This window comes from Rosa chinensis, chromosome 4 (assembly GCF_002994745.2).
Source record: "Rosa chinensis cultivar Old Blush chromosome 4, RchiOBHm-V2, whole genome shotgun sequence".
NCBI classification, from domain to species: domain Eukaryota; kingdom Viridiplantae; phylum Streptophyta; class Magnoliopsida; order Rosales; family Rosaceae; genus Rosa; species Rosa chinensis.
In genome coordinates, this window is record NC_037091.1 from 22,079,458 (window position 1) to 22,090,574 (window position 11,117).

The following is an 11,117-nucleotide window of genomic DNA, read 5'->3' on the forward strand; positions in this document are numbered from 1 at the left end:
CCACATCTCGACCGTTCTGTTTTTAGGTACTAGTGTATAGATCATCTCTGCAAATTTTCAGCTAAATTGATGATCGTTAAGATATCTAACTCGCTTAAACCAATGGACGGACTGAATCTGTCAACCTGAACCGTACTAGCTTTAAGGCAGTAATAAATGCCTGAACGATCATCAATTTGGCTGAAAATTTGCAAAGACGATTTATACACTAGTACTTAAAAACTGAACGGTCAAGATGTGGATATGCAACTGAAAAATGACCCAAAACTCGAACTTCACACGTTAATTTCAAAGCGGAGCTCCGCTCTGGATAGGATTTGATATATAACACATTCAAATGTTTAAAATATATTTTAGGACTATAATTTAGTCTTGACGGGTTGGAGACGATTGATATCACATTGATGAATAGTAAATAATTTAGAGCTAAAATTTAGCCTCAGGGCTATTTTTAGCCCTTTCAGTTGGAGATGGCTTTAGTTTACATTTAAAACATTTGCCTTAATTTTGGTTCATCATTCAATCAAACAAACCATTTCACTACCACCACAATGCACAAACTCACCATTAGCCTAAAGTTCTTTGTGAATCTAGGTTTGTGATTATACATTTGTGTATTCTAACTCTCTTTAGGTTTACACCTTATCTATTAGTTAGAGAAAAGAATTCAATCCTGGTGGGTTCGACAACATTTCTTAAATCCTTATATTATTACTTGTACCTCTTAATTGGGAGTGGCTATTTGACTAACAAGAAACCAAATCATCCTTAGTGATCACAAGATCCACCGCAATGGAATGTGCCAAATTTCATAGATACCTTTGAGAGAAATGATCGAGGTAACATTCTTTGATTTACAACATAGTTTTCTATTGCGCTGACAAAACTACCACCACTCCAGATCTACTCTCAACAGAGTGAATCATTGAGCATGCCTCCCCCTCACTGCCAGGTCGACAAAAACAAGAAGAAAGCAACCCAAACCTACCATTATAGGATGAAGTTTATCTTGCAGAAGTCACCACCACTTTAACAAAAGAACTCCCCGAAGAATGAAGAAAACACGCACCCCAATAATGAGTGGCATACAACGATTGCAAAACCAAGGTAATCGTGTACCAACCTCATATCAGTAGTTCAATACGATGCACAATGCAATAATGGTGAGGTGAAAGTTTCTTTATTACTCACTACAAAAATTTCTCATTTTTATGTTTTGTTATTTTACTATAATAATCATTTTTTAATTGATTTTATAAAAATAGAAACCTTTTAAGGGTCATGAGCATTCTGTAATTTGGCAAAACTTGTAAATCAAACTTGACGTCTGGCTTTATTGGCATAAAAGATAGATCAATAGACAGAATCGTTTATATCATGTGATTGGAATCTATTAGGAAAAATTTCATCACATGAAAGAATAAGAAATTAAAAAATATGAACGAGGATAAATACATTAACTGTCCTCTAGTTAACTTTTTTTCTCTCTCCTTGCTATCAAATACCCTCTTATTTTTAAGGGGATAAAGAAGGGCATATTTAGGCCTAAAAGCCATTGGCGTAGAGGCAAAACAGGCACTAAGCCTGCTCATGAGGATGGAGTTCAACAAATAAGAAATTAAGAATGGGCAAGTTGTAATTAGAATACTTGAATTATCTGCAACTATGATTTTAATTCTGCTGAGATTGGCTAAATTCTTCAAGTCTTCTGTAAACTTTTCTGAGTGCCTGGTTGCAGATCTTAGGAGATGTGCAGGGTCCGCACATGAGATATATGACATTTCCCAAAGGCCTCATGTAAACACCGTCTTCTCGGAGCTGCTTCACAAGAGAGCTTGCATACAGTGACCCATACCTATACAAAATCCATATAACATTTCAAAAGAGGTTAGAAACATCGGTAGTCATATAATGTTTTTCAATATTTTGACCAAAAGTTACTAATGACTTTAACACTGCACATGGAAAATTCATTTTTTGTTATCTATTGAAGTATACAAGCACCTCTCAACATCTCTTCGACAACATATAATTTATGAGAAACACTTTCAGAACAAATATTAAAATACGCAAGAAAACGTCATAAGCCAAATGGTTGGCATGAGCGACAATTGAGTTGGTGAGCTTTGGCAAATCATCTTACAGCTCAATAGGTGGTCCAATTGTTAAAACAATGGAACAATTTCTAGCATCAGTAGCTGCTCATACCATATGGAACTATGTGGTGTTTATAAGATTCACATGATTTTTCCATCTTATAATTTTTCAAGGCAGCATGTAGAATAAAATCTTCTCCTTACTGCTAAATATTTAGCAATGTGACAAACTTATAGCCAAGGCGTATGGCTGTATGCAGAGCCACTACATAACATCTAAATGTAATACAAAGTTAAGAGGCCATACCCAGCATTGCAGCCTTGTGCTTGGAGTTCTATAGCGCAAAGCGTTCCTAGCACAACCACTCTTTTAATTCCAGGATGTGAAGAGATTTGGTACACTAGTTTGTTATCCCAAAGCTGCAAGTTTTTTGAAAGTGATACCATAAGGTAATGAAAAAGTCAACACCAATGACTCTAGGACAGCAGGCTGAGGTAAAATATAATATCATAGGATTTCAGCTATGAATAGACTGCAAAACATGTTAAAATATGGATCGACGGATGATCTGTTTTGTTTTTGTCTGAAAAAATTGTTTTAAGCAAGTGGACCAGCAGCAAGTAAACTATACCTATCCAATTGTATAAGAGTTACTCCTGATATGTTCACTTATAGTATAAATAAGGGAGTAGATATAATTGGATTATAAAAGTGAGATATGAACAAGCAAATAATATTCAAATACCTCTCTGAGCAAGCTTCCTTTGGAACTGATATTAGGATTTCTATCGGAATCTTTAAACCATCTGATGGACTTAGCAGCAGCTGTGCACCCGATAGCATGTGCAGAATATGAGTGTCCATGCAAAAGGGCCTTCAGCTATAAAATAAACACAAAGTACTTCTTTGAGTCCAAGGAAGGCAGTCACTGTTTTTACCATCAACGTGCATGGAGCTTTATTCAGTGCAAATACTAACAGCAGGACAGGAGTTATTACTTCAAACCATCAAAACACATGGCTTTATTCAATGTAAACACTACTGTAGGCACGCATACATGTCAAAACTGCTATAAAAGTCACTGTAAAATGCATACATTCTGAAGCTTCAAGAGACTATCCTAGAAGGAACTTCTCAATCTATATATGCATAAGACAAAGAAATGCAAGAATAATTTTAACACATAAAAGTATTAAATCCAATTCTCTTAAGAAGAAATACTAGCCAAAATAAATCTGTTTATTCATAAAAGGACTTTGGAGTGAATGATACTCTCAGAAAAACAACACAAACAAATGTGGCATAAAGATGTGTAATCCCATCAGCAATTGAATCAAATTCCAACACAAGTTGAAGCATTTCCCATGCAAGTCAAGCCACCATAATATATATTACCTTTGAGTCTCCAATAAATGAGTCAAATACGGCATTCGTAGCCAATGTAGCAGACAAGGGTATAGTCCCACCTGTAATCAGCTTCCCAAAACAGGCTATATCTGGAAAACAGTGTAGAAGTTCTGCAGCAGACTGTAAAATAAAGAAAACCTCCCAATCAATTGAATAAAAACTTGAAATTGAAGAATGTAAAAGGGGAGATGAAAAGCAAAGCCCAACCTCTGTTCCCAGGCGCCAGAAACCAGTGAAGACCTCATCAAAGATAATGGGAATGTTTTTATTCCGGCACTCATTCACAAGAACCCGTTGGAAAAGTGGATCAACCATATGCATTCCTCCAGCGCCATGTATAACTACAGAAAAATTCAAAATGAAGAATGAGAAAATTGCTATATACACATGATTTGGGAAAAATTCTGCGTGGAGATCATGGATGGGAATTCAACATTAACTACTTTTCATGTTAGTCATTAACTAAATTTTCATGTAGTTTCCAAATAAAAAAGGGAAGTCTTTATAGTTTCCTAAAGCACTACTGGATTGATAAAGGAGATTAAGACAGAAGAGAAAGAAAAAATTTAGACGATTAAACCATATATGTGAATAAAATTACTGATATAAACAATCTTGCCTGGTTCAATAATCAATGCTCCAATTAGCCCTTTCGATTCAGGAAACTTTGATAACTGATGTGATATGAATGATGAATAAATTACAGCAAGATCTGAATTGTCCCTGCTCTTGTTTAGTATATCATCACGGGAACAAAAGGCTGCAAAAGTGTCAAGTAGATGTGCGAAAATGGTACCTAAGTACGCTGTAAAAATAAAATAGGAAAAAATGGACAAAACAAAGTTACTTACTCATATTCTTAACATTTAAATCCGGAGAATGCAATCCTTCAGGTAGGGAAAGGTTCCACATATTCTTGCTCAAAAAGACCGTAGGAGGATCAAGAAAAAAACCTCTTCCTTTATACCTGCAGTTAAATTTATAAATCTTAAATAGGTGTAGTGACAAGAAGAGATTAGTCTCTTATTATTGCTAGCTAGTCCTATTCACTATTCCTAGATAAGATTATGGTCTCTAGATATAAATAATAGAGGCAGGGAAAGTACATGCACTTCTAATTGCATAAATATAATTTAAGATATGTCAAACAGGAGATATCTTTTAGTCTTGCAAGAGAAAAAATGAGAGTCAAGATCACCAATTTATCAGTCTATATGCATGTCTATTTGGTATGCACAAATAGTCATGTATGGTAACAAATATGACCAAAACAAGAAGGAGCTTTGTTGGAAAAATGGTAGACGAAAGTTACTGCAGATTTGTTTATTAAGTGAAAAGTTGTCAAGTCTTGATAGCCAAGAAGAAGGGGATGGAGTGGGGTGGGCTGGGGTGGTCTATAGTCAATGGCTACACTCTACTTTGAAGGAAACGATCTAGAATCTCCTATCATTCTAAGTCATCATCAGCTTGCAACTATCAATCTGAGGACCTACAAAAAAAATGAATAAAATAAAACAAGAAAAATAGAAAATAAACAAAGGAGCTACACTATTCTTTAATGGCGGAGATTAACAGATACAGATGCTGACATATGTTTGTTGTCACAGTATTCATACCAAGGTTGTTGCAGGAAGCCGGTATAACATGACGGTGCTTGCGCTTCCATAGCACCCAAAGTATCACCATGATAAGATCCGTTAAGAGCTAGGACCTGAAATTAGCAATCTTGTGTCACCAGATTGAGCAAAATTCTAACTATAACACCCATAATTCCATTCTAGCGCAAAAAAAAAAAAAAAATTAATAAAAAAAATAATAATAAAAAACAAAAGAGCTTCCAGAAAAGAACATTACAACACTGAATTAGCGATCCCTATGTCACCAGTTTGAGCAAAATTCTAACTATAACACCAGTAATTCCATTCTGGCAAAAAAAAGAAAAAGAAAAGAAGCTTCCACAAAAGAACATTACAACAGTGAAATGTAATAATAGACAACTACATTCCGACCAAATATCAAATGATAGACTAGTAGACTACACAGTCCATCAACTTAACAAAATAAACACCTCCTGAACCCCTCCAAAATTAAGGAAAGCGGTACATCACTTATACATGTAGAAACACAGAAGAGCTTCGATCAAGTCAGAAATAATGCTTTCGAAATTTACTTCATATTTTTGATAAAAGACTTTATATACAGAAGAAGGAAGTGAATATTTTATCTTGTTAAATAAAAAAGAAGAAGATGGTACTAAATTAAGGGCGACGATGAATTAATGAGACGCACCACAAGCTCTGGACATCTCTCAGTTGAGTTGTCCTTCAGAGATTCCAAAAGAAGTCCATGATCATAAGAGAATTTACGGAATGCCATCTTCAGTGCAATCTCAATTGCTGTAGATCCATTGTCCGAAAAGTATGTTCGAGAAGCCCAATCTGCAGATGGAGAAATGTGGGTATCCGTATAAATAACAAAGATTGGATATAGGCCAAGGGTAAAAGAGAGAACAAAACACTACCAGAATAGAGATGACAAATATCTTATTTTGTACAAATTCATTGGATTTCTACTAGTACCACAGAAATACCATTAAAACTCTGGCAACAAAAGGGGAGATAAATATTCAAAAAAGAGATTCATTAGCAAGATGATATACCCATAAAATTTTCTTATTACGTGTTTTCTCAAACCTCAGAAAGTAATGAACAAGGAAATACACAAAAATAAGTGCATACCTTTTCCAACACCTTCAAGCAAAAGTTCTGCGCATTCTAAGGCTGGCTCGTAAACATTCTCAGGAAACATTACATGCCCAAATCTTGCAGCTGCATAACCGATATCCCTGGCAAGCTCAGTCTGAAACCACCTAAACAAAAACCATGTTAAGAACTTTAGACACTCACAGTTTCTTTATTTTAACCTAACAAAATCATTAATTGATGATACGCAGGGGAAAAACCTATGTAGAGTCAAAGAAAAGCACTATACTTACCAAACCTATAAATACCAGGAAACTAGAGATCTAAAAAATGATTTGATGGTGAAAATAGCGGGATTCACATGTCGTTCATCAGGAAGCCAAAAACTAATCTTAGAAATAACTTTATTTTCATTGAGGGCAACTGTCATACATTTAAAAAGTGTATAAGGTTCTCTCTATCAACTAAAAAGGTACAATGCTGCTCATACATTTTGAATAGTTTATTATTATGCTGTTTATCAATTGAGAAGTACACAACCATGCACCTATTGAAATCTATTCTACGCATAAAGAATTGTGTGAATAAATAAAAGATGCAAATAGGAAACATACAAAATGCCATCCGGAAATAATACGTTCAAGGATTTTGCCAAATATAAGAATATAATGACGTATTATGGCTGAGCAATATTTCATGATCTGGCCTTCCATCAACATATATGAAGTCAAAACAAATACCAATACTTAAACAAAAGATTATCTTAAAGATGACCTGTAAAGTAGCATCAGGTCCTTGAGTCCACCAACTTGCACAAGCGTCAAACTGTTCAGTTATGGCATCATCATTCTGAAATTAAAATCACACAAAACGGGGCTATTTACAGTTCCATTCAAGAACAGAGTATACATAACCCTGGAAGAAATAGCAGCACCATTAAGAACAGTTAACGTAGACATATTCTGTAATCTGGACTACTTTTCATAAAAGTTCATTTGAGAAAATAAAATTGAAACAGACATGTGACAGCCCAGGATGGATACTGGGGGTGGTTGGGTGGTAGCATTATATGATTAGTGAAGCAACATATGCTATGACACAAACCTTGAAGACTGCAAAGTTCTCACCACAGCGTGAATCAATCACTGTAACATTTCCTTCTGGTACAAATGTGTGCTGAGTAAATGGCCACCAAAAAACATCTACTGCCCTCTTTGGCATGTCACGCAATCTCTTGACTCTCTCAGAGTAAGCTGATAGCATTATCTCCATGAGCGAATCAAAAACATTATGAGCATCATCGTACCATTCCATAAGGTCATCTGACAAGTCTTGTGGAACAGGTGGCAGAACAAGCACTGGAACACTGAAAAGGGAATGATAAAAATTAACACAGAACAATGTCACATGTGTAGAAAGATGAGAAAAGTTCAAACTATCAAGATAATATTAAGTCAGAGACACAGAAACAAAGATACTTAAGCATGTTTTACATATCATTGCCTGCCTATAGATGCTTACAATATAATAATGAACTATCCATTATCCATACTACTAAAAAAAGAGTACCTGTTTCTAAGATATGATGCTAAAGGCACCTCATTTACAAGGCCATGATCCTCCAGAACAACTGCGACAACATCATAACCCCGGAGTTTCAATGTTTCATAAGCTGAAATGGTTCCGGAAATCCCACCTAACCGCCCATCTCCAACAAGAATTGCAGGCAAACGAAAAGGCCTGCACACATATACCAATTTCTCACATTTAAAGTTTGCTTTACTAGTACTACTAAGAACAGAACTACTCAAAGCAAATGCAACTACGAAACTATAAGAACTAGATGTACCTGTACAGGTCACATTGAAGTGAACCAGAAGGCCCTGGACTCGCAACCCCACCAGCCGTCTCAACCACACAAAAATGATCCATATTCTCCTTTCCAACCCCAATTTCCAAACACCTCTGCACCGTTTCGAGCAAAGCCGAATCCTCAACAGCCCCATTTTCCCTCTCAGCAGCCAAATGTGGCGAAACGGCGTCACCCCAAGCGTACATTGTCTTACAAACAAGCTTTGAAGGCTCATCATTCCCGGAATTCTCCCCAGCAACCCTCCTCTCCTCAGACCAATCCAAATGGCACATGCCATTCTCGTAAATTCGGGGAGCTCCGGGGGCTAATAGGGACGCTGCGGCGGAGGCGGAGGCCTTGAGGAGGTGATTGGAGGCGAGGAGAGAGAAATGAGGGGAGAGGCGGCGGTGGCGGAGGGCGAGGGAGGTGAGTTTGGAGAAGACGAAGCGGGAGTCGGAGTCGGCGGGGAAGCCGGTCTGGACGGGCTTGAGGTAGAGGAAGGAGCGGCGGCGGCGGGGGTGGGAGCGGAGAGAGGAGGAGGCGAGGCCGGTGGAGACTAGGGTTTTGCCGAGGGAGGTGTTGGAGGACCATATGAGGTAGATGGGGTGAGAGAGAGGGACGGTGAGAGGAAGAGAACTAGTGGTGGTGGAGAAGGGTTTGGTGAGGTGGCAGCGGTGGCGGTTGTGGCGGAGAAGGAGAGAGGAGAGGCGGAGCATGGCGGTGGTGGTGGTGGTGCTAGAGTGGAGCAGGGGAGGGGAGGGAGAGTGAAGAAGTTTGATTTTCAGGAGGGAAAGAGGTAGGTGCAAAACGTGGTATTTGTTTGTAACTGTTCAAGAAGTGGCGATATATACGAGAAAAAAATCTGTTGGAAAATGGTCCCGTTTCCCTTCTTTCTCTACCGTCCTGGTTACTTATTGCTGACACGTGTCGTTTTGTCTTTAACAGGATAGAGTGAGAGACACCAACTAGTTTTTTATGGAAATTCCTGATTTTGTTAGACGGTTTAGAATCTTACAGGAATTATCAAGACAAAATGCTACTTTTTTTTTTTGGTATAGATATGACAAAATGATAGAAAATTAGAATAATAGACACCAAAAAATAATAATTGTTCGGTGAGAGAGTGTTTAGTTCACCAATGTACATTTGCACCAACAAAAATAGACGGTTGGATAACATTAAAACATTTTTCTATAATTAAAAAAAAATTAATGTAGAAAGACAATTTTACCCTCTATCAAATTAATAAACTACCCATATGCCCCTCTCTCTCTCTCTCTCTCTCTCTCTCTCCCCCTCCCCGCATACGGCTGACATTGATCCACTCCCCAATCTCCACCTCCGGCAGGCGTTGATCCACTCTCCAATCTCTATCTTCAGCCGGCGTCGACCCACTCCCCTATCTCCAACTCAACGCGGGTCGAGTTCCTGCCCAGATTTGATTGTAGCTCACCGGTGAGCTCGCACAAGCTCGGTTCCGTTAGCCCACCCGCCGTCGTTGACAACGACGACCAGACGACGTTGTCGATGGCCTCCTAGGCGCCTCCAGTGCTCGACCTGTGCTGTGGCAGAGAAGAAAGATGATTGGGTGCCTAGAGCTTTTCTCTAGGTGCCCAAATCAATCTCTATCTTTGGTTTGGAAGTTTGTTTTTATTTTTTTTGATAAAATGGAGCAGAAGGCCTAGAAGGCACCTAGGTCATCTTTCATTCTTGTAACTCTATATGAGAATGTAAAAGTGTTGGAAAGACTAGGTCAGAAAATTTAGAGGTTTCAATAGAAACACTCTATTTTTTTCAATGTCATTGTTTCATGGTTACAAATTTGTAATCTTGATATTCTAATGCAGCTATCCCAATACCAATTAAGAACCTCGTTTAAGCAGTGTCGCTTTTTTATTTAATTTTTTTAAAGGAGTTTTTTTTAATTTTTTAATTTTAAATATTACTATTTTTTTATCCATCCTTTAGTTGGACCAATATAATAAACTATATTAAAACACGCCTCCACGTGCGGCTCCTTTGGTTTCTCTTTGTGCCTCTCCTATTTCTCGTCCGGCGGCTCCCTCGCTGAGGCAGTCTCTGGTCTCGTCGCTGTAAGGTGAGTGCAGCCGGGTGAGGAGTACGTTTTTCTCACTCGTTCGATGAGCCTTTTAGGCTGGACATTGTTGTGGTCGAATGCTTGGCTCGTTTCAGATCCATTTGGATTTGTTTTGGGGAGGAGTTCATGCGCTCGGGGCTGCTGGCTTGGATTTCAAGGGGAAATGGAGAGGCTGTGTGTTCTGTTAGGACGGGATTCCATGGGAAGCGAGTTTGGTGGCTGGAATCTTGATGGATCCCGTTTTGGCGTGTGTGCAACTTTCTTCAATGTGGGTGGCGATGGTGCTTCGTTGGCAGGTAGGCGTTAGACTGGGTCGTTGGTGGCGGATACTATGGGGATAGGTCCCGAGATTATGGAGGCATGAGGCAAATATTTTATGGTGTTAGCTCTCTAGCAAGTCGTTTTATACTCTACTTGTGTGGTGACACTATGTAGATGCCATGATAAATGTTTTTGTTACTTTAAGGAAGAGTGTTTTCTTTAGGGGAGAGTGTGTTGCTCAGTCCCCATCACTCTTCACATGATGTGAGACAAAGTTGGCATGTGTAATGCATTTAGAATTGTGTGGACTAAGCATAGTCGCGACGTATAGGACAAGCGATTGTTTATTATTGAGTTTAAAAACAGTATTTTGTTCAAGTAAACCCTAATTTGTGTTTGGCTCAAACTCTAGGTTACTTGACCTAGTGGTAATAGGGTACAACTAGAAGGATCTAGATTCCTATTCAATGTACTATTACTTTCCTATTCAATTAGAAGGATCTAGATTCTATACATTGTAATCCTCTATATAAAGAGGCCCCTATTATGGAAGAGAAAACACAGCGATTTTGACAGGACCCGCCCCGAATTTCACCCTAAAATCCGAGGTGGCCCTGTGGGGCCCACCTTAGGGATAACTCTACCAAAAATTCGGCAGAGTCACCTCTAAAATGGACTACCCAAAAACCTGTAAAACACA

General features: G+C 38.3%; 1 protein-coding gene across 2 annotated transcripts; it reads right to left on the reverse strand.

Moving 5' to 3' along the window:
• Positions 1–1,318: 1,318 nt before the first annotated feature.
• On the reverse strand, positions 1,319–8,884 carry LOC112200682 (bifunctional dethiobiotin synthetase/7,8-diamino-pelargonic acid aminotransferase, mitochondrial). Of its 2 annotated transcripts, XM_024341694.2 has the most exons (14): positions 8,056–8,883; positions 7,776–7,946; positions 7,311–7,572; positions 6,981–7,055; positions 6,243–6,363; positions 5,794–5,942; positions 5,121–5,215; positions 4,356–4,471; positions 4,124–4,264; positions 3,712–3,845; positions 3,493–3,624; positions 2,843–2,977; positions 2,404–2,516; positions 1,319–1,855 (listed from the first exon to the last, which is right to left on the reverse strand). In XM_024341694.2, the coding sequence occupies exons 1-14, from the start codon at positions 8,772–8,774 to the stop codon at positions 1,672–1,674; spliced, it is 2,547 nt and encodes an 848-aa protein (XP_024197462.1). In that variant the 5' UTR covers positions 8,775–8,883; the 3' UTR covers positions 1,319–1,671. The 2 variants fall into 2 exon arrangements, with proteins under 2 accessions (XP_024197462.1, XP_040375172.1); XM_040519238.1 differs by lacking the exons at positions 1,319–1,855; positions 2,404–2,516 and having other exon boundaries at positions 2,911–3,025; positions 8,056–8,884.
• Between the last annotated feature and the right edge of the window lie 2,233 nt (positions 8,885–11,117).

Bases quoted from the DNA above. Each gene is read 5' to 3' on its own strand.
- LOC112200682 (XM_024341694.2), bottom strand. From the start codon at position 8,774: ATGCTCCGCCTCTCCTCTCTCCTTCTCCGCCACAACCGCCACCGCTGC. The intron at 7,947-8,055 runs GTACATCTAGTT...ATATGTGTGCAG, and splicing joins CTTCAATGTGACCTGTACAG to GCCTTTTCGTTTGCCTGCAA. The intron at 3,625-3,711 runs GTTGGGCTTTGC...TTTATTTTACAG, and splicing joins TCTGGCGCCTGGGAACAGAG to TCTGCTGCAGAACTTCTACA.